We start from the raw sequence: 22,500 nt of genomic DNA on the forward strand, positions 1-22,500 counted from the left end.
GGCATGACTATATGGTTTTGCGTGTTATATATATATATATATATATATATATATATATATATATATATATATATAGTTGGTTAAATGATGCTGGACAGATATTTAAAGATATACCACAAACGTTATATTGGAAATTTGTTAATATAAGTACATGTTATTATTTTGTTTGTATGTACATGTATACAGTATATAGTCATAGCCTATATATATCATTTATTCATTTATTTTTTCATCTTCCTCCTTTTTTCTGCTTTGTTTTTCCTTTGTGTAACAATGAAAACCTTAATAAACACATTGTCCAAAATAAATCGGTAGTAGGAGTGACACTGAATAGTCAACAATTTGATTTTTAAGGAATCTGATTCAACTGCAAATCTTCCAGTCGAGTCATCGCAGTGTCTGAAAATGTGGTAATGAAACAAAGGATCATTATATCAGGGCTATATGAGGCTGCTGAAAGTCTGATTTTACATAGAATTGTGTGGTTGTTTGGTCATCTGATATTTTTGTTGCACATAATTATGTTTTTCTTGGGAAATAGTGAATAAGTTTACCTCTTAAAGCCTCTAAATAATCTTCAAATTAGACGAGGAACTGAAACTAAACGGCAGGGGCGGTTGGGACACACTGCTTATTTCCTTTGAATATGCTTTTATTTTGAAGGTAAAATGTCTTGTACTCAGGTCTTTGTGCGTCTTCCACTCTCTATTTTTACACAGCTGCAGCTGGGAGGAGGATCCATCCAGGCTGCAGATCCTGGAGCTCAACACATATCCTGGAAAAGCCACTTTTCATCACTTATTAATAACAAACAGTCAAAGGTCAAGATTATGTGAAAAACCTTCACTTTCACAAAGTCACTGAACACTGAGTACATTTTGATGTGTTGACTTTCCTGACTGTTTGTCAGAGACGGAAATGATAAGACGGAGAACAGAAACAACCTATCACTCTAAAACCAGACTGAAATGACAGAGTTTAACCATTTTGTATAAGTATGAGTTTATAGCCTGCATACAACATGTACAGAACGATTCCATGTTTGAACATGAAGTTGCACAAATCATTCGATGATTCAGTGATCTTTATTTTTTATGAGTAAATCTACGGCAGCTGTGAAAATCTACTTAAGTTTTAAGAGACAAAGTTCAAACGTAACATATAAAGTCTATCTGCAGCATAGTGTTATCAGCAGATTTGAAGGCAAATGACCTTTTTAAATTATGCAACAATTGTCAATTGTCAAAAAAATCTCAAGAATATCCAGAAAAGATTGTGGAATCCCCTTAAAAAGTCCCATAAACTGCTGAAAACCCCTTAAGATCCTTGGGATGTGTCCCCCCCCCCCAATATATATCATGATTACTGTCTTGGAGTTTACATTTACAGGCAAAATGAGTTACATATAACAGAAAGAACAGAAAAGCCTGATACCGTCTGCAAGAACATTTGTAAACAATTCAAGGACACATGGATCCCCCTGACGAACCCCTCTCAAAACCTGAAACCTTCACAAAGTACCTCTGGAACCCCATTGGGAGGCTTTAAAACTTGTGACGGACCAGTGAAGCCCCATGAGGACCCCTCTTAATTTACTGGTACTATTTAAAGACCCATGGACACCACTTAAGATTTCATTGGACCCCTCAAAACACAACAATGACCGCTTAAAATGTCTCAAGACCCCCTGAAACCACTCAAGGACTCAGCTCCTCCTTCAGGAACCCCTGATATACCCCATGACTCCCAGGAAACCCAATTACACCAATACAACTCCCCAGGTGACCCTAAAACAACTGATACTACTTCAAGGAACTCCAACCCAGACTCATGATTTCATGGGACCCTTTACAGCCCCTTGGTTTGTTCAATTGAGCTTAATAAACCCCTTTAAAACCTATAAAATGCCCTTTAAAATGCCTCAAGACCCCCTGAAACCACTCAAGGACTCAGCTACTCATTCAGGAACACCTGATATACCCCATGATTCCCAGGAAATGCTTCAAGAACACCTGGAATGCCACTAAGGAAATACAACTCATTGGAGACACCCTAGAAAACCCACAAGAACCTCTGAAACCCCTACATAGTAACTTTAGGACCTAGTCTGGTTGACCCCAGACCCTTCTCAGTTGTAACTGAGCGTGGGTCTGGGGAAACTTCATTCACAGCCCATTTCCAAAGGGCCGTCACCAATGGACGCCGCTCAAATGCCTCTGGGCGCCATTGGATAGTCCTTCAACCAATCAGACCAATGATCCGGTTGACGTAGCAGCGACAGCAGCATCAACGGGTCGCTGCGCTTCAGGTGGCCGTCATGTTGAATGTAAACAAAAAGCTGCTTGCCGTCGCTGCGCTATCGTCAACGTGTAAAGCCCGCCTCAACGGATGTGATTGGTGTAAAGCCCGCCTCAACGGTTGTGACTGGTGCCTCGATTTGGAGAAATTGGAAATGGGCTTGAATGGGCTCTTGGCCAGACTAACTTGCAGAGCAAATCTCAAATTTGCCGGAAGTTTGTCAGGGTTTTCCCAGGCTATTTAGGACCCTGAACTCCCATACAAAACCTCTGGAATCCCATTAGGAAGCCTTTAAACCTAGAAAGGACCAGTTGAATACTGCATGACCCCTTGTAACCCCTCTAGATCAAATGATCCTACTCTAGAGGAACTCCGACCCCTTTAAAACCACTCAAGGGCCCATGCAACTCCTTCAGGAACCCCTGATAAACCGCAAGATAAAGGCTATGCACACCCATACAGATGTTTTCAGTTATGTGACTGGGTTGATCTGTTCAGGTTGGAGTTGTGCAGAGCTCTGTTTGGATTTACATCAGGTCACCATGTACTAAGAAGAAGGATAAAGTTGCAAGTCGTCCTATAACAAAACTAATTGTGCACAACCGATGAAAGAAATATTATCTTTCGGGACCTTTGGGATCCATAATTTAACCTGGATCTAATCTGAAATGGGCCATTTTCCATAAAAATAATTTTACTTTTGCTATTTTGAGTACACTTTGCTGGTAAACTTCCATAGTTTTACTCAAATAGAATTTTAAATGGAGGACTTAATTGCGTTATTGCTACTATTACTCAAGTAAAGGATCTGAGTACTTCCTTCACCACTGATGTAAAAGCAGTGATGCTGAGGCCATTCAGATGTCTTTCTCCAGTACGAGCTCCTCCCAGTAGTCTTTAAAGAACAAAACGTTGCTGTTGTTTTGGCAGATCTGGCGTAACCCCGGCCAAACCGTCGGGTCAACATAGGTGTAGAAGATCAGGCATCCTTGGAGAGTTGGCAGCAAAGCTTCGAGCTGAGCCAGAAACACTGCGCACACTGAAGCCAAACTGCGGCCGAAGATATTGATGTTGAAGTGCAGGGCGTCATGGCGGTAGGGGACAGGATAGGGCGGGCTGCACAGGCTCATGACTGTGGGCTCAAACTCACAGTCTACAATCCATATCAGCCCCCTGCGGCGCAGCACCTCCAGGTTGGCCTCCAAGGGCTTCAGAGGCTCCCAATCATTGATGATGGTTTTACCGGGCAGCAGGTTGGAAACCACGTAGTCGGTCAGGATGAGAGTCTCCGCCTGCTGCTGGGTAAGGGTCACTGGGTCGTGTTGAGACGGCGAGATTCTGGAGTGAAGCTCAGCAACAAAGAGGCTAAGGTCGGCAGCCTCGCAGCACAGAGACAAAATGGCCTGCAGAGGGCAACAGTCAACATCAGGAGGTCAGTTCCATGATGATGAAGTTTTATTCTTTTGATCAGATACTTCTTGATTTTAGTCTTTTAGTCACAGTGAAAACAAAGTTAAAGTGCTCATATTATGCTCATTTTCAGGTTCATAATTGTATTTAGAGGTTATATCAGAATAGGTTTACATGGTTTAATTTTCAAAAAACACCATATATTTGTTGTACTGCACATTGCTGCAGCTCCTCTTTTCACCCTGTGTGTTGAGCTCTCTGTTTTAGCTACAGAGTGAGACCTCTCACTTCTGTTCTATCTTTGTTGGGAGTCACACATGCTCAGTAGCTAGGTAAGGACTACTAGCCAGTCAGAAGCAGAGTATAAGGGCGTGCCCTGACAGTACCTAGGTAAGGACTACTAGCCAGTCAGAAGCAGAGTATGAGGGCGTGCCCTGACAGTAGCTAGGTAAGGACTACTAGCCAGTCAGAAGCAGAGTATGAGGGCGTGCCATGCTAGCAGCTAGGCGAGCATTATAACGTGTGTTCCAAAGTGACCACGTTTGTCTCTGAAGTAAAGGCTGGACTACAATAGAGCTGTTTGGAGCAGTTTGTGAACAGTGTTTTCTGTTGGAGATGGTAAGTCCCTTTGGGGGGGACTTTGGGCTTTTTCACTTTGTAAACCTATAACATGCACAAAAAAAGATATATAACACAACAAAGGAAAGGGAAAAAGCCAAAAAGCATAATATGAGCACTTTTAAAGTATCTTAATCTTCCTTATGTACGTATTTACAAATGAATCTGAATCTGAGTATGTGTTTGGGGTGAAGTTACGTACAACAAGTCCTCCTAACCACACAGTGATTTATTCCTTCTCTCTAATACGACCTACCGGAGCGTTTCATAAATTAGCGTCCCTAGCGGTGGCAGGAAAAGCGACCTCATATCTAAACCAGTGAACGTACAAACTACTTAGTTAAGTAGTGTGGTTTGGGATTAAGTCATCTGTTATGTTACTTAACTTCCGGTTACTCAGGTGACGCAGAATGTGACGTAGCTCCGTTTGTTTAGTAAAGTAAAACAAACTACTCTCAGTCTCCTGGATGAAAGTTCTGTGTTTGTTTGACCTCCACACCATCCACAATCCCAACTTTCCTCTTTATACGGAAGTTGGTGCTCTTATAATCATAGACAGTAAGATTAATGGACAAAGCGACGCCGTAGCTTTCCACAGAGACGAGTGATGTCTATTAGAAATACTTTCCGGTGATGGCTGAGCGTTACTGAGCAGCCTCCAACTGAGCTTGAAGACGTAGATGTGACGTGAGCAACCTGTCTGAAAGTTGGAAGTCTTCTGGTAGCTGTGCCAAGAGAAATCTCAATCATTCCCAATCTAGCAGAGACGGAGAGCGTAGGTATATGTAAGGAGATAACATAGACACAGGCTAATTATTGATCACTAAAATGATAGTTAACATTAGTAATTAAACTTAAACAGCTAATGGAAGTCCAAACTGCCTGAGAGCTTCTCCTGTACTATACGGTAATTCCTCTACTATGAGACAGTAAGTCTCGTGGTTTTGACCCAATCGTTAGCCTATTTTTACAAAAAACGGCTGCTATGGGGCCATAACGTGAGATACAAGGTAATGGAGCCTTTTATACATTGTCGTGTTTCTTTAGAAATAAACAATGGACAAATATAGTCTTTAAACGCTTCAGATGTAAAGTTATTTGCTATCAAAGTGACGCCAAAATTAATGGGAGTCAATAGAATGCTAACGGCGGGTGATGGCTTGGTAGCATCAAAATGGCTCCATAGGAGGTACGCTTTGTGGAGGCTGGCTTACCCCCTTGCTTATAATTCACCTTACTTCCTGCTTTGCTCTCGTAATAATTATGCTACGTCCACTAGAGGTCACCGCCACTGTAAACGTAAATATGAGTCGTAATTGCTGCTTAAACAAACAACTTCTGGGAGTGTTTTTCGTGGGTTAGGGTTAGGATGGACTCTAAAGTTAGAAGAGGTATTTAAATCTAATCAATCAGATCTGATAGATCACACAGGGAGTGTTGTTGTGAGTGAATTAAGTCTTTGCCAACGTTCTCCAATTGGTTTACTAAAATGTTTTTGTGTGAACAGGTTTTTGTCCCTATGATGTGACTCACCTCCTTAGCTACGAGTCGGTACTTGTCCAAAGTTTGTGGTGAAGGCTGGTCACCTCGGCTCAGCCTGACAGCAGAGACTTGTGGGTAGTGGTAGCGGATGTAGTCAGTCACGTGCTTCTGGAGGGCGCCGCCGATGCCACAGCCTCTCAAATCAGGTGCCACCCTGAGTCCCTGAAATACAACCGTCTGACTGCCGTCAACCAGCAGCGCAGACTCCAGCGCCACCTACAGGTGCACACACAGGGGAGCTGAGTGTACCGATACATCGATCTGGATCTATATATCGATTCAATGATCCAAGATCCAACGTTGTCGATGTAAAGTGAAAATATCGATACATATCGTCTGTGCCACTTGATATGTATTATTTTTTATTAAAAATAATTCATTTAAATGCCTGGAAGAGCTCAGTTATAAAACTGAAAAATCCTATTTTAGTTGCTTTTTGAGTTGATATAAATGTGTTAACATAAGTTTACATAACTATGTTAAATGGGCATATGATATCGTCTCGTATTGATTGAAGACCCCTGAATTGAATTGGATCGAAATCATATTGTGACAGACGTTAAGATATCAGCGAATATTGTATAGTTGTCCACAGTGTTTGGTGTTTTAAGCCCCCAACGTCGTCTTCCAGGCAGCGCTGGCTGGAAGGCACTAGGATTAGGCAATGGTTAGGGTTAGGGTTAGGTGCCTTGAAGTCGACGTTGGGGGCTTAAAACACCATCGAGCGTCCAAAGAATGAATATAACAACCTGTGATTTACACCCCTAGCTTGGGACAATGCATCTTTTTTTCCGTGGTGACTCTGTTATTCCTTACCACTCTGTTCTTTATCCGGGCGATGAAGACGAGACGTCCAGGCTCCTGCAGCCAGCGGTGGAAAGTAGCAGCCATGTAGTCCAGTCCATCGAAGGCATCACCGCTGCAGATGTTCAGGACCTGCAACGTGAACACAAACGCTGGCAGCTGTCAACACAGAAGCTTTTCTCTCTTTTATTAAATGTGATGTGTAACTGAGGTACAGCGCCCTGGATTGGGGTGGCACCTGGATCGTGGTTGTGTTAGGGCTGCTGCTCCTGTAGGTAGTTTCTCTGTCTCTCCTCTCTCTCCCTCCCCTCTGTCTGTCCTAATTACAGGAGTGGAGTCTGGTGTGCGGGAGCCAGGGTTCCAGCTGCCTCTCATCTACCACAATCAACCTCTGCTTCATATACGCGGTCCCATGGCATGAACATTTCACTTTATGAGGTTTTTTAACATTAATATGAGTTCCCCCAGCCTGCCTATGGGCCCCAAGTGGCTAGAAATGGTGATAGGTGTAAACCGAGCCCTGGGTATCCTGCTCTGCCTTTGAGAAAATGAAAGCTCAGATGGGCCGATCTGGAATCTGCTCCTTATGAGGTCATAATGAGCTCCCCTTTCTCTGCTTTGACCACCCAGAGAATTTGGCCCACCCATGAGAGAGAGAGAGACATCATGGCTTTCAAACGAGCAAAGTGGGAGTTGGTCAAGACCACACCCCCACCCTCCACCTCGCCCCTCCTCCTCAATAGCATTTAAAGCTGCAGACACAGAAATGGCACATCCTAAGGAAAGCTCATTGTGGGACTGGCTCTAGTGGCTGTAATTCTGCATCAAGGCTGAATTTAGGGAAAGAGACTTCAGATACAGTATTAGGGGACCACTAAGGTCTATATAAAAGAGACTTCAGATACAGTATTAGAGGACCACTAAGGTCTATATAAAAGAGACTTCAGATACAGTATTAGGGGACCACTAAGGCCTATATAAAAGAGACTTCAGATACAGTATTAGGGGACCACTAAGGCCTATATAAAAGGGACTTCAGATACAGTATTAGAGGACCACTAAGGCCTATATAAAAGAGACTTCAGATACAGTATTAGGGGACCACTAAGGCCTATATAAAAAGAGACTTCAGATACAGTATTAGAGGACCACTAAGGTCTATATAAAAGAGACTTCAGATACAGTATTAGAGGACCACTAAGGTCTATATAAAAGAGACTTCAGATACAGTATTAGAGGACCACTAAGGTCTATATAAAAGAGACTTCAGATACAGTATTAGGGGACCACTAAGGCCTATATAAAAAGAGACTTCAGATACAGTATTAGGGGACCACTAAGGCCTATATAAAAGAGACTTCAGATACAGTATTAGGGGACCACTAAGGTCTATATAAAAGCATCCAAAGAGCACCATGTCATGGGACCTTTAAATAAACCTGTTATTTCACACTCCTGGCTCTGCGTTCTGTCTGCATTTGGGTTCTGTTCATCATTCAAACCTAACAGGTTGCAGCTGCTGCCGTGGTCCTGCTCTACGCCCCTGCTACGCCCTGCACTGCTACTATTATTTCTAGTCATAGTTCTATCATCTTTATTGGTACTATAACTGCCACTGTGCATCATACCAACTGCTATAATTATTATGAATCATATTTCTCTATATCTCTATATCTGTATCGGTGTCTCTGTGTCCCAACCGCCAGCGGCAGATGTCCGCCCACCAAGAGTCAGGGTCTGTCCGAGGTTTCTGTCTGTTGAAAGGAAGTTTTTCCTCGCCACTGTTGCACCAAATGCTAGCTCGTGGGAAATTGTTGGGTCTCTGTAAATTGTAGAGTGTGGTCTAGACCTACTCTATCTGTAAAGTGTCCTGATATAACTTCTGTTATGATTAGACACAAATATAAATCAAACTGAATTGAAAATTGAATGCTATGAGTTGTTTTTTCACGTGTATATTAAGTTGAGTACCGTTAACTGTTATAACTGTTCAGTTTTTGATTAGTTACATTAAGTTTGATCATCCATTTTACATTTATTCTTTTCTGTAGTAAAGCAGGACAGCCTAAATTGAAATAACTTTGTTTCTTTTACAGTTTTACAATAGAAAAGTAAATGTTGGGCACCTGCTGGAAGTCCTGCTCCTCGGCCAAGCTGTACGCCACATCACTAGCTTCCCCTGCAGCAGACATCCAGAAACTGCTTTCAACTTAAAAACTTGACAGTCTGAGCTGCTGCTGCTGCTTCAGATCCTCACAGTTACTGTGAACCACGAAGATTGCCCACTGTTACATTTCCTTCTTGCTTCCTGTTCAGGATGCTGCCCTGCATGCATATAAGCTGGTTTTGTGGCTTAAGTTTTTAATAGCCGTTAATATTATAACTATATCTCCCAAACCAGGGCTCGATAAACAAATGGAGCATTATGGCAGCGAACACATCCTCTGAAACCAAACCCCTCTGCTGGTTTTCATGTGTGTCCAATCAGAATCAGGCTGGTGGGAGGATTCAACCGCACCCTGAAAGACCTCTTAAAGGCAATATATTCTCCTTAAAGGTGAAGGATTTGTTATAAAAAGGGAAGTGAGGAAGTGAACAACTTTGAAGCAGATGTGCTGAAATGAGTCCCAGTCTAAATGGTGACATCTGCTGGCTTCATCTTGGTATTGCATTTCATATAGAAGGATAAAAACCTGTATCAAAATATGAGTGAACTTTGCAGGGAACATTCAAACTCTTTCCACTTTGTTCAACATGGACCCTATTTCCCCATGTATTGGTATAATGCAAAGCCGCCCAATTTGGGGCCCGCGGGCCAAGTTTGGCCTGTGCTCTTGTTGTTTTGGCCCGCCATGGATTTAACATGCTCGTGCTTATTCTCCTCTTATTTTAAAAGTAATGACTACGAAACGTACATTTTGTGCAGTTAAAAACTACGTAATCTGAGTTTAACGGCAATGTAGTGCACAGTGCTGGTAAACTTCCCATTTAAATGACATATGTACGTTTTATCTAGAATGGCAAGAATTACGGTATTCTTCAACATCGACATTTATTTTTGGCCCGTGGCCTTCCATCCAGATACATTTCGGCCCTTCATATGAAAGAATTTGGGCACCACTGGTTTAATGTTAACAACAATCTTTGAAATTGGTCCAGTATTGAGTGAGAATGCTGTAACCGGCAGCCGCGTACCAGGCTGTAATGTAGGCCTACAGGACAAATGTTCACCATCAGTTTGCGCCCACTAAAATTGAGATTTCCTTTTTCAGACACTTGGTAAGGAAGACCATCACAACTTTTCACTGTCAGGGCTTATGGGGAAAACAGCAGGCAACGTATGTCACACTGTTATTAAATGGGCTGTTTTTATATAGCACTTCTCTAGTCTTAAAGACCACTCAAAGCCCTTTTACATAGTACAGGAACCATAGGCTGCTTTACAAGGTGCCACCTGCACATCAGATAAACATTCACTCGCATTTACAGTGGACACTTTAATGTGGGATTGCAGGGGTAGGGATCGAACCACCGACTTTCCAATTGACCGCTCTACCACTGAGCCACAGTCACCCTTATCACATTTCTAATAGAAATTGATTAAGTAAAGAGAATTTAGTTTCTTTTTGCTTTTCTTCTTATTTTTCCCCCTTTCTGTTTATTTAATAAATAGTATTAATTTTATTAATTAAATGTATTGTATTTATATTATCAATTTAATTTATTTAATTTATAAAATTTATTTTATAAAATTTAATATTATTTATTTATTTTCTGCATTCGTCTCTCGTTCACACTCCAGTCCAGTCGGTGGCGGTAATACACCTTTTAGATGGTTCGCCAACCACCAATAACCCACACAGACAGAAGCTAGACAGGACGAAGAAGACGCCGACTTGTTGTGCAGGCTGGACCTGGACCTGGACCTGGACCCGGACCCGGACGCGCAGCTGCCAGCTGGACTCTTTAGAACCGACAGAAAGCGGCGGGTTGAAGCGGTCCGTGTTGTCCGTGCTGCAGCCGCGGAGGGGCCGCTCTGTGATGAACCAGCCGACGGACTGAAGTCTTCGGAAAGAAACAGACAGCTGTCAGCGCACAGTGAGTAGCTTTACATTACTGTAGATCCGGCTGCTCCAGGATCAGGCCTGAGCGCTGACACGCAACCAACAACTCTCAATACTCACATATTTTACTACTCTTTTTTTTAATTTAACTGTATTTGTATATATTTCTTATCTTTTATATCGTTCTTGTTGTGTACGTGTCCTTATTGGACAGTGGATCGGAGAGAAGCGTGTTTTCATTTGCTCTGTAAGAAGTGACAATAAAGTTGACTTGACTAACTGTTGGTAATAGCAGATATACCACCAGTGGTGGAATGTAACTAAGTACATTTAGTCTAAGTACTGTAGGCTACTTAAGTATAAATGTTGAGGCACTTGTACTTTACTTAAGTCTTTTCTTGTCATGCTACTTTCTACTTCTACTCAGCTACAGTTCAGAGAGAAATATTGTAAATGTACTTAGTTACATACCACCAGTGGTGGGATGTAAGTGAATGTGTTTTGTGTGCAGACAAGAATCAAGACTCAAGTAAAGTACAAATACCTCAACTTTTGGACTTAAGTGTACTTGAGTAAATGCACTTAGTTACATTCCACCACTGCTGTTTATTACACTAATAGCCTATCATTATATCTGAGATAAGGTAATACAAGCCGACATGTGATCATGTTTTAACCTTAACGTTTGGCCTCGGGAGCTTTCGGAGAGAGCTCGAGTCACTCAAGTAGCTGAAAAACCAAATGTCCATGTTAATGTTGAAAGTGGAGAGAGGAAAACTGGAAACACGTTTAACAGCTTATCAGGTTTCTATTCAGGAGGTGTGTGTGTGTGTGTGTGTGTGTGTGTGTGTGTGTGTGTGTGTGTGTGTGTGTGTGTGTGTGTGTGTGTGTGTGTGTGTGTGTGTGAGTGAGACACTGTGTGTGTGTGTGTGTGTGTGTGTGTTTGCGTGTGTGTGTCTGTGACACTGTGTGTGTGTGTGTGACACTGTGTGTGTGTGTGTGTGTGTGTGTGTGTGTGTGTTTGCGTGTGTGTGTCTGTGACACTGTGTGTGTGTGTGTGTGTGACACTCTGTGTGTGACTGTGTGTGTGTGTGTGTGTGTGTGTTTGTGTGCGTGTCTGTGACACTGTGTGTGTGTGACACTGTGTGTGTGTGTGTGTGTGTGTGTGTGTGTGTGTGTGTGTGTGTGTGTGTGTGTGTGTGTGTGTGTGTGTGTGACACTGTGTGTGTGTGTGTGTGTGTGACACTGTGTGTGTGTGACTGTGTGTGTGTGTGTGTGTGTTTGTGTGTGTGTGTGTGTGTGTGCGTGTGTCTGTGACACTGTGTGTGTGTGACACTGTGTGTGACACTGTGTGTGTGTGACTGTGTGTGTGTGTGTGTGTTTGTGTGCGTGTCTGTGACACTGTGTGTCTGTGACACTGTGTGTGTGTGTGTGTCTGTGTGTGTCTGTGTGTGTGTGTGTGTGTGTGTGTTCTTGTTTAACTTGTTTAATTCGTGGGGTCCAAAAACCAGGAGTCCAGTATACTTGTGGGGTCCTGACAGCTTTGTGGGCCCAAAATGCTGGACCCCACAAGTTTAAAGTTCTGTTTGAGGGTTAAGACTTGGTTTTAGGATTAGGGTTAGAATTAGGTTATGGTTAGGGTGAGGGTAAGGGTTAAGGTTAGGCATTTAGTTGTGATGGTTAAGGTTAGGGTAAGGGGCTAGGGAATGCATTATGTCAATGACGGGTCCCCACAAAGATAGTGAAACGCTGTGTGTGTGTGTGTGTGTGTATTTATGGGTGTGTGTGTACCAGGATATCCTCCTCCTGTGTTTCAGGATCTATTCTGCTGTGTGTTTTGTGTTCCCTCTCTCTGACTTTCACGGCTCGCCTGTTTCTGCAGGTGTGCGTCTGTATTATTAGACAAACACTAGGACCCTTGTTGAAAAAGCCCCTGACATTAAACATCATAATTAATGAACTATAATTAACTTTTTTAGATGTCTATATAAAGCTTCTTTCAATTCACAAAAAGCAAAGTGATTTCCGTTGAGACTGAAAACAGAAGATAAAGAAGAGCAGGCAACAGTTAAAGCTTTGTAATCCAATAAATATAAACAACGATGACGTAATGATAACACAAGAATAAGTCAAGAAAGATTATTTGGTAGAATGAGCAGCAGAGACGTTTGCATCATCACAACCCGGTAGTCCAGGGATACATTCATAGACGAGTGATGCAAGAATCTTAAAGTTGATGCTAAAACTAAATGGAAGAAATTAATGGTCCCATTTTATAAAAAGTCGTTGTGGGTTAGCAGGTTGAACACCACACACTTATTGAAAAAGTCACTTTTAGACCTTGTGTTGTCTTTGGGTTGACCACGCACTTGTCCTTCTGGGTCAAAATTAACACTTTTTTATTTATTTTTAATTAAATTAATTAATTTAATTTAATTGTTAAGTTTTTAAAAAATATATTTTTGACATATTTTCTGACGTTTGTGTCCCTTTTTTCAATGTTTTTGTCATTTTTATCGACATTTTCGATGCTATTTTTCGCTAACATCAACGTATTACCACTAGTTTTACACTTATTTTTGGAATACATGGTCAATCCATTTCATTCATAGGAAATGATACCTAATAAAAGTGACAAAAATGTAAGAAAAAACTGACAAACGTCAAAAAAAAGTGACACAAATTTCAAAAAATGTCATTAGAAAGTGACAAAAATGTCAGAAAACAAGTTACAAATGAAAAATTAAATTCAAAAGGCTCAGAAAAGGTCGACAAATGTTGAAAAAAAACTGACAAAAACATCGGGGAAAGCCACAAAAGACGACCAAAACGTTGATAAAGGGTTTTCATTTTAAATTTTGACTCAGAAAAACAAAAAGTTGCAGGTCTGTTTTAACTTAATATTCTCTGGTCCATCTCAGCTAAAACCACAGAATCCTTTAGGACGTTAGCATGTTAATAACCGAGCGTTACCGACAACGTTTCAACTGATTGTAGCAGGTTAGATAGTTAACCTGGGACGATATGCTTCTATCTCGATTCTTTCACCATTTCCAATTCTATTTATATTGCGATTTTCATTTATTGCGATTCTAGAAGTATTACAATTCGATGATTATTTTTATTTTTTTTATTTTATTGGTTTATTTGATAGGGACCATGCATATTTATAAACATTGTTGTATAAAAAACACCATGTAAATATGCCAGAATTAGTAAAAATAACTGACTTTTCATCTGCAGTCCCTAGGCAGGGCTATGTCCCATAGGACTAACATAGAGACAGCCAGCAGACATACAGCACTCATTCACTAAAAATCAAAAGGTACACATAATGGTGACATATACATTGGTTAAACAAACAAACAAAGTTGGTAAGCCAGCATCCGGAAAGCGTTAACGAGCCATCACCTCCCGTTAGCATCCCATTGACTGCCATTCATTTTGACGTCACTTTGACAGAGAATAACTTTACATCTGAAGAGTTTAAAGACTCTATTTGTCCATTGTTTATTTCTAAAGAAACGCGACAATGTATAAAAGGCTCCATTACCTTGTACCTCATGTTATGTCCCCGTAGCAGACGTTTTTATAAAAATAGGGTAACGATTGTGTCATAACCATGCGACTTTCTGTCGCACAGTAGAGAAATTACCGTATAGTACAGGAGAAGCTCGCAGGCAATCGCGGGGGGGTGTGGAAGCATACAGTCAAGGGAGAAGCCCCATAGAGAGTCCATGAAAAGCATCGGAACAAAATATTTCAGCCACGTTTTGATGGATTGGAAATACTTCGGTATGTGGCAAGTGAATTCATATGAATTAACATTTAGATTTCTTCACGTGGCACAGCTACCAGAAGACTTCCAACTTTCAGACAGGTTGCTCACGTCACATTTACGTCTTCAAGCTCAGTTGGAGGCTGCTCAGTAACGCTCAGCCATCACCGGAAAAGTACTTCTAATATCCTTCACTGGTCTCCGTCGAAGTCTATGGCGTCGCTGTGTCCATTTCTTTCACTGTCTATGACAAAAATATATGATGACAAAGACATTATTCATCCACCTCTATACTGCATTCAGTTTAACAGTGAAAGTGTATGGGTGATGAAATGTGTGACAGTTAAAAGTAGGGTTGGGTACCGAAACCCGGTTCCATAGTAGAACTATTCAGTTAGGTGTGTGTGTGTGTGTGTGTGTGTGAGACTGTGTATGCAACCGGTAGGAATCGGACCAGATTAGAACGCAAATTTTGGTTCCTCATTTCGGTTCCTCTTAATGTGTCGACTGAAATATTTTAATTTTGAATTTAATTTTGAATTTAACGTACATGCGAGTCAGAGGGTCGCCCCGTGGCGCAATGAAAGTGAGGGCCGGCACGCGCCGGCTGAGGTGGGATCCCGGTCCCTCGGGGTCGGGCGCACCACCGGCCTGTCTCACCCGCACCGTCGGGGAGGTGGAGCGTGAGGGCGTGCGAGGGCGTGCGAGGGCGAAGCCAGAGGAAACTCTGGTGGAGGCCCGTAGCGGTCCTGACGTGCAAATCGCAGTCCCTCCAGAAAAACGCGATTATGCGATCGCATAATTCAATGCGTAATCAGCCAAAGTCCGCATATAAATACGCCGCACTTTCGCCACTAAAATTTTCGATTTCTGCGCAAAATATGCGGGGCTTGCATGATTTCATAATCCCCGCATTTTCGTTGCAAAAAAGTCACATATATCTTAGCAGAAAGTTGAAGAAGAAGAAAAATGTTGCGTTTACTTCACACAAGAGCAGCCATTTTCCCCTGTTGCCATGGGAATGTTACCATGGGAAGTTCCCGCAATTTTTGCAAGTTCCCGCAATTTCACATAAATCATCACATAAATCATCACATAAAATTGCATAAATGTCCCGCATATTCCATCGCATTTTTTAAGAAAACGTGCCGCATAATCGAGGATTTTTGCCCGCAACAATCACAAAAAAACTCCGCATTTTTCTGGAAGGACTGAAATTGGTCGTCCGGTCACACAGACCTCTGTAGTGAATTTGCAGCCATAACCCCACAAAATGCTTTCTTCCTCCATAACCTCCCTAACTTTAGTGCAACAGCGTGCTGCGTCTGATGTCATTGGTATTGTTCTTTTGCGCATGCGGGTCAGTTCAAAACCGCAAACAGTTCACACTAGAATCTGATATAGGCCACATTTTAAAAGGTAATGTGAACAGCCAAACAATAGATCTGAGCAAAAAAATCTGAATTAGGCATCACGTGAACGTAGCCTTTTACAGAGGCCCGTGTACTACCTCCATTAAAACTGACTTGAGAGTAGGGCTGCAACTAACGATTATTTTCATAGTCGATTAATCTGTCGATTATTTTCTCGATTAACCGATTAGTTGTTTGATCTGTAAAAATGTCAAAACATGGTGAAAAATGTGGATCAGTGTTTCCCAAAGCCTAAGAGGACGTCCTCAAACGTCTTGTTTTGTCCAAAACTCAAAGATATTCAGTTTACTGTCACAGAGGAGAGAAGAAACTAGAAGATATTCACATTTAACAAGCTGGAATCAGAGAAATCTTATTTTTTTTTTAATAAAAAAATGACTCAAACGATTAATCGATTATCAAAATAGTTGGCGATTAATTTAATAGTTGACAACTAATCAATTCATCGTTGCACCTCTACTTGAGAGTGAATGTCCTGGGCTCCATAGTTGCTGGTGTGGTGCAGCGTGTTAGAGCCGGTTGTGTGATGTTTTTTCAGGCCATGGATGCAGAGAACGGTGAGCTGTTTGTGGGTGGCGTGGCGACAGACGGCTGGCAGCTCGACACTCCTTTCTCCTGCTCCGACCTTGTGTTCAGCGGCTCAGCGAAACCCCTGCAGGACTGGGCGGTGGACCCCGACTGCGTGAGTCTGTCATGAGGAGTAGGGCTGCAGCTAAGTTTACATTACACGACATTTAATTTCCAGCGTTGCTCCGGTGTCGCCGGAAATTATGAAAACTTTATAAAACCAGCGTTCTTTTCACGTGTTAGTCTCGTTTGCTGTTACAGGTCATTTATGTTGAAAATTTCTATTGTATTAGGAGTAACCCCTTGGAAATGTATAATACTGTATCATCTGCATTAGGGTTGGGTACCGAAACACGGTGCCAATAGGGCACCGGTTCTGACCTAAACGGTAGTAACGAGACCGAATAAGAACGAAAATTTCGGTGCCTTATTTCAGTGCCTGACTTTACACTCCACTCAACAGCAGGTAACGTTAGCCTACCTTTAGCTAGCAGCTGGATTAAACACGGTTAAAATGCTGACAGCTAACGTTAAACAGTGTAAAGTGTGACTGTATTTCAACACCGGGATGCAACAGTCTGCTCTGCAGCGCAGCAGATGCCGACGTCACAGACGGTGCGTTCACTGAAACTGGTAACCTACAGCCTCGCGGTGCATTCAAAGTTATTGTAAAATACCTGTCTATAACTATCTGGTGGTTGTTTTTGTCATTCAACAGCAATTTACTGGTGAAATAAGTTGTTGTTATAAGTTATAGTTATTACATTACTATTAAATCATTTAATTTTGACCATATGGCCGTAGTAATAAACAAGTTGTTCTTAAATGTCGCCGACTGTTGTTTAGTACCCTTCTTTTTTTTTTTTTACTTTCTTAAAAAGTATCGGTTCAGGCACCGTTTAGGCACCGGCACCGTTTTAAAAGTACCGCTTTAGCACCGGTATCGGGAAAAAAACTAACGATACCCAACCCTAATCTGCATAAAGCTGAACACAACATCCAGAGCAGATTGATGGAAGGTCATTAACAAAAATAGAAAAGAGAAGTGGACCAAGAGTTGAACCTTGAGGGACACCTCGTTGCTGAATTAATATATGATCATTTATGATCAGTGTATGAAAAATGACAGAGCTTCAGAAACATATTAGATGTTAAAGTCAACCCTGTGACTCTGTCGCAGACGCTGAATGACAGCGAATCAGAGGACGTCCTTCACGGCGTCGACCCAAACGAGGTGTTCCCCAGCGGGCTGCCTGCAGACTCCTCGTCCGAGAGCGACAGCGGAATTTCGGAGGACCCCGTTGCCGAGAGGAGTCCCTCCACCGCGGTGACCGCAGCGACCCCGCAGCCAGCGACCGTGTACCAGGTGGTTTATGACATCAGCGGCCTCGGCGGCGTGAAGACGGAACCGGGACTGGAGAACGTCATCTCCATAGAGCTCGGTGAGTCCGTCACGCTACCTGTTTCTCATTTTATCCCTCCTGTTGTCCTCGGGTCACATTTGACCCGTTTTCTAGAAGTCTCTATTTCAGAAATTTGGGTTTGTGTCCAAAAAGAGTCCAAAAAAGTAACGTGGATGGTTCCGTACGACGCCTTTTACAAGTAAAATAAATGATCAGTTTCATTGAATTTGGGTGTTTTATTTAATTTTATAGCATTTTAATTTTTAATTTTTTTTAAAGAATGTTGAAAAAAGTGACAAAAATGACAGAAAAATCTTAAAAAACATCAAAAAAAAAAAAAAAAAACAAAAGACAAAAAGTGACAAAAACATCGGGAAAAGGGCACAAAAAGTTTATTTTTAAATTTGGACCGAGAAAAAAAAAAAGTTGCATAGTGGGCAGAGGGACAACCTGAAGGTTAAAGATGTAATATGTAACTTTTGTGCATTCAAATTAGAGATGGTCCGATACTACTATCCCTGTATGGATGATATGATGTATAACAGCTGTATACTACTATCCCTGTATGATGATATGATTTATAACAGCTGTATACTACTATCCCTGTATGGATGATATGATGTATAACAGCTGTATACTACTATCTCTGTATGATGATATGATGTATAACAGCTGTATACTACTATCCCTGTATGATGATATGATGTATAACAGCTGTATACTACTATCTCTGTATGATGATATGATGTATAACAGCTGTATACTACTATCCCTGTATGATGATATGATGTATAACAGCTGTATACTACTATCCCTGTATAGATGATATGATGTATAACAGCTGTATACTACTATCTCTGTATAGATGATATGATGTATAACAGCTGTATACTACTATCTCTGTATAGATGATATGATGTATAACAGCTGTATACTACTATCTCTGTATAGATGATATGATGTATAACAGCTGTATACTACTATCTCTGTATAGATGATATGATTTATAACAGCTGTATACTACTATCTCTGTATAGATGATATGATTTATAACAGCTGTATACTACTATCCCTGTACGCGCCTGGCTTTTAAAGGGAATGGGAGATGATCTCTGATTGGTTGATTGCATGTTAAGCCCAAAACACACCTCTGATTAATGAAGACACTAAGTACAACCATTTTGAACCATGCGCCCGGACTACGGACCCTTTTTTTCTGCCGTCAAACTAGCAAAAGTGGATTTGGACACCCCCTAAACGCACCTGCGCCAGGCGCAGAAGTACGTGTGCATAGAAGTACGGTGGCCCTGAAGTGCAAACTGTATGGAAGTCTTCCTGAAAGGATTCACGCTGAGCTTCATTAGATGTATGAAGGACAAAAAAAATATGTTTTTTGAACATAGAAGCATGTAAACCTATTCTGTGAGACCCGAAGAGTACAAATATGAAAGTATAATAGTTGAATAATAAGGGGCTCTTTAATAATTTATCGCAGGTAATATCGTTGTCGTGATATTTAACGTTGTCGCATATTTTCCTCATATCGTGCAACCCTAATTAAAATGTCTAAATACGTCTCCACCTATGTTCTGTACCAGTGGTTCTCAAACTCTTTTCAATAATGTTCCCCATTTGAAGTGTGTTTTTAAGCCAAGTACCCTCTGACCAGCGCTAGATTTACCCATAGACTGTATATAAGAATGGACCACCAGATCCTGTTGCTCTGGACGGAGACCAGTGAAGGATATTAGAAGCACTTTTCCGGTGATGGCTGAGCGTTACTGAGCAGCCTCCAACTGAGCTTGAAGACGTAGATGTGACGTGAGCAACCTGTCTGAAAGTTGGAAGTCTTCTGGTAGCTGTGCCAAGAGAAATCTCAATCATTCCCAATCTAGCAGAGACGGAGAGCGTAGGTATATGTAAGGAGATAACATAGACACAGGCTAATTATTGATCACTAAAATGATAGTTAACATTAGTAATTACACTTAAACAGCTAATGGAAGCCAAAACTGCCTGAGAGCTTCTCCTGTACTATACGGTAATTCCTCTACTATGAGACAGTAAGTCTCGTGGTTATGACCCAATCGTTAGCCTATTTTTATAAAAACGTCTGCTACGGAGCCATAACGTGAGGTACAAGGTAATGGAGCCTTTTATACATTGTCGTGTTTCTTTAGAAATAAACAACGGACAAATAGAGTCTTTAAACTCTTCAGATGTAAAGTTATTCTCTGTCAAAGTGACGTCAAAATGAATGGCAGTCAATGGGATGCTAACGGGGGGTGATGGCTTGGTAGCATTAAAATGGCGCCGTAGGAGCTACGCGGTCCGAGGAGAGACTTACCCCCTTGGATTTACGAAACAGCCATGTCACTGAACAACATTTAAATGCTGATACAAAAAGGCGACAAAAACTTTAAAAAAAAACAACGTAAAAACTTGGAAAAAGTCGGTAGAAAGAAGGAAGGAAGGCAAGAATAGGTGGAAAATAGTACCAAAAACTTAGAAAACAGCGACAAAAACCTTGAAAAAGGCGGAATCGTTTTTTGAAAAAAGCAACAAAAACTTCGACAAACTTGGAGAGAAAAAGAAGACCGTAGAAAAAAGGATAGCAGGGCAATTTTATTTATACAGCACATTTCAGCAGCAGTGCAATTCAAAGTGCTTTACATAAAACATTAAAACACAGTTAGAAATCAATACAAAATTAAAAACAGATAGAATACAGGAATACAATTCACAATGCAGTACAATGAATTAAAAAAGGCAACGTCAAAAAGAAAGGTCTTCAGCCTTGATTTAAAAGAGCTGAGAGTTGGTGCCGACCTGCAGTTTACTGGGAGTGTGTGGAGCACAGAAACTAAACGCTGATTCCCCCTTTTTGGTTCTGATTCTGGGGACGGCGAAGCAAACCTGTCCCGGACCACCTGAGAGGTCTGGGGGGTTCATAGTTCACAAGCAGATCCGAAAGGTATTTTGGCCCTAAACCGTTGAGTGATTTATAAACCAGCAGAAGTATTTTGAAATCAGTTCTTTGAGGCACAGGAAGCCAGTGTAGACACTTCAGAACTGGAGTGATGTGATCCACCTTCTTGGTCTTAGGGTGTTTTCACACATGAAAGTCCGAACCAAGGTCCAGACCAAGGTTCATGTTTTTGTTACATTGTCTACATTTGATCCGGTAAGTTTTGGTTTCACACTGCAGTTATGCAAGCGCACTAAAGATCTCTACGTGACAAAACTACGTCCTGCCGTCATCACATACGTGAGCTGCGTCTCCAGATACTGATAATTGATTGGTTTGTAGACGGGCTTCCCCGTCCTCTCGTATCTCTCTCTGTGTCGGAGTTTTTTCAGCTGACTGCTGCTCTCCTCTACTGACTGCTGCTCTCCTCTACTGACTGCTGCTCTCTCCTACTGACTGCTGCTCTCTCCTACTGACTGCTGCTCTCTCCTACTGACTGCTGCTCTCTCCTACTGACTGCTGCTCTCTCCTACTGACTGCTGCTCTCTCCTACTGACTGCTGCTCTCTCCTACTGACTGCTGCTCTCTCCTACTGACTGCTGCTCTCTCCTACTGACTGCTGCTCTCTCCTACTGACTGCTGCTCTCTCCTACTGACTGCTGCTCTCTCCTACTGACTGCTGCTCTCTCCTACTGACTGCTGCTCTCTCCTACTGACTGCTGCTCTCCTCTACTGACTGCTGCTCTCCCCTACTGACTGCTGCTCTCTCCTACTGACTGCTGCTCTCCCCTAATGCCTGCTGCTCTCTCCTACTGACTGCTGCTCTCCTCTACTGACTGCTGCTCTCCCCTACTGACTGCTGCTCTCCCCTACTGATTGCTGCTCTCCCCTACTGACTGCTGCTCTCTCCTACTGACTGCTGCTCTCTCCTACTGACTGCTGCTCTCTCCTACTGACTGCTGCTCTCTCCTACTGACTGCTGCTCTCTCCTACTGACTGCTGCTCTCTCCTACTGACTGCTGCTCTCTCCTACTGACTGCTGCTCTCCTCTACTGACTGCTGCTCTCCCCTACTGACTGCTGCTCTCTCCTACTGACTGCTGCTCTCCCCTAATGCCTGCTGCTCTCTCCTACTGACTGCTGCTCTCCTCTACTGACTGCTGCTCTCCCCTACTGACTGCTGCTCTCCCCTACTGATTGCTGCTCTCCCCTAATGCCTGCTGCTGCTCTCTCCTACTGACTGCTGCTCTCTCCTACTGACTGCTGCTCTCCCCTACTGCCTGCTGCTGCTCTCCCCTACTGACTGCTGCTCTCTCCTACTGACTGCTGCTCTCTCCTACCGACTGCTGCTCTCCCCTACTGATTGCTGCTCTCTCCTACTGACTGCTGCTCTCCCCTACTGACTGCTGCTCTCCCCTACTGCCTGCTGCTGCTCTCCCCTACTGACTGCTGCTCTCCCCTACTGACTGCTGCTCTCCCCTACTGACTGCTGCTCTCCCCTACTGACTGCTGCTCTCTCCTACTGCCGCTGCTCTTTTTGTTTTGTTGTGATGTTGAGAAGCGAGACACGGGAACTTTCTTTCTGGAGAATTTATTCAGAGACAAACGGAAACCTA

The 22,500-nt window shown here is 42.3% G+C and overlaps 2 protein-coding genes across 2 annotated transcripts in view; one reads left to right on the forward strand and one right to left on the reverse strand.

Annotated features, from left to right (window-relative positions):
- Positions 1-2,531: 2,531 nt before the first annotated feature.
- Positions 2,532-9,105, reverse strand: LOC116064693 (histidine N-acetyltransferase-like). Its single transcript, XM_031319873.2, has 4 exons — positions 8,799-9,105; positions 6,685-6,804; positions 5,860-6,084; positions 2,532-3,701 (listed from the first exon to the last, which is right to left on the reverse strand). Exons 1-4 carry the CDS (start codon positions 8,862-8,864, stop codon positions 3,156-3,158), a joined length of 957 nt encoding a protein of 318 aa, XP_031175733.1. The 5' UTR covers positions 8,865-9,105; the 3' UTR covers positions 2,532-3,155.
- A 1,445-nt stretch (positions 9,106-10,550) lies between these two features.
- Positions 10,551-22,500, forward strand: part of creb3l4 (cAMP responsive element binding protein 3-like 4) — a 24,047-nt gene continuing 12,097 nt past the window's right edge. Inside the window, exons 1-3 of the mRNA XM_031319855.2 lie at positions 10,551-10,770; positions 16,486-16,629; positions 17,695-17,956. Of these exons, the coding sequence (XP_031175715.1) occupies positions 16,489-16,629; positions 17,695-17,956 (403 nt within the window). The 5' untranslated portion in view covers positions 10,551-10,770; positions 16,486-16,488. The remainder of the gene's footprint in view (positions 10,771-16,485; positions 16,630-17,694; positions 17,957-22,500) is intronic.

Source organism: Sander lucioperca, chromosome 10 (genome assembly GCF_008315115.2).
Source record: "Sander lucioperca isolate FBNREF2018 chromosome 10, SLUC_FBN_1.2, whole genome shotgun sequence".
Taxonomy (NCBI): Eukaryota; Metazoa; Chordata; class Actinopteri; order Perciformes; family Percidae; genus Sander; species Sander lucioperca.

What these genes read in the sequence shown, in the direction of transcription:
- LOC116064693 (XM_031319873.2), bottom strand. Translation starts at nt 8,864, where the DNA reads ATGTCTGCTGCAGGGGAAGCTAGTGATGTGGCGTACAGCTTGGCCGAG. An exon ending in AGGAGCAGGACTTCCAGCAG is followed by an intron (nt 6,805 to 8,798) that starts GTGCCCAACATT and finishes TTCACGTTGCAG; the next exon opens with GTCCTGAACATCTGCAGCGG. An exon ending in CCCGGATAAAGAACAGAGTG is followed by an intron (nt 6,085 to 6,684) that starts GTAAGGAATAAC and finishes GTGCACCTGTAG; the next exon opens with GTGGCGCTGGAGTCTGCGCT.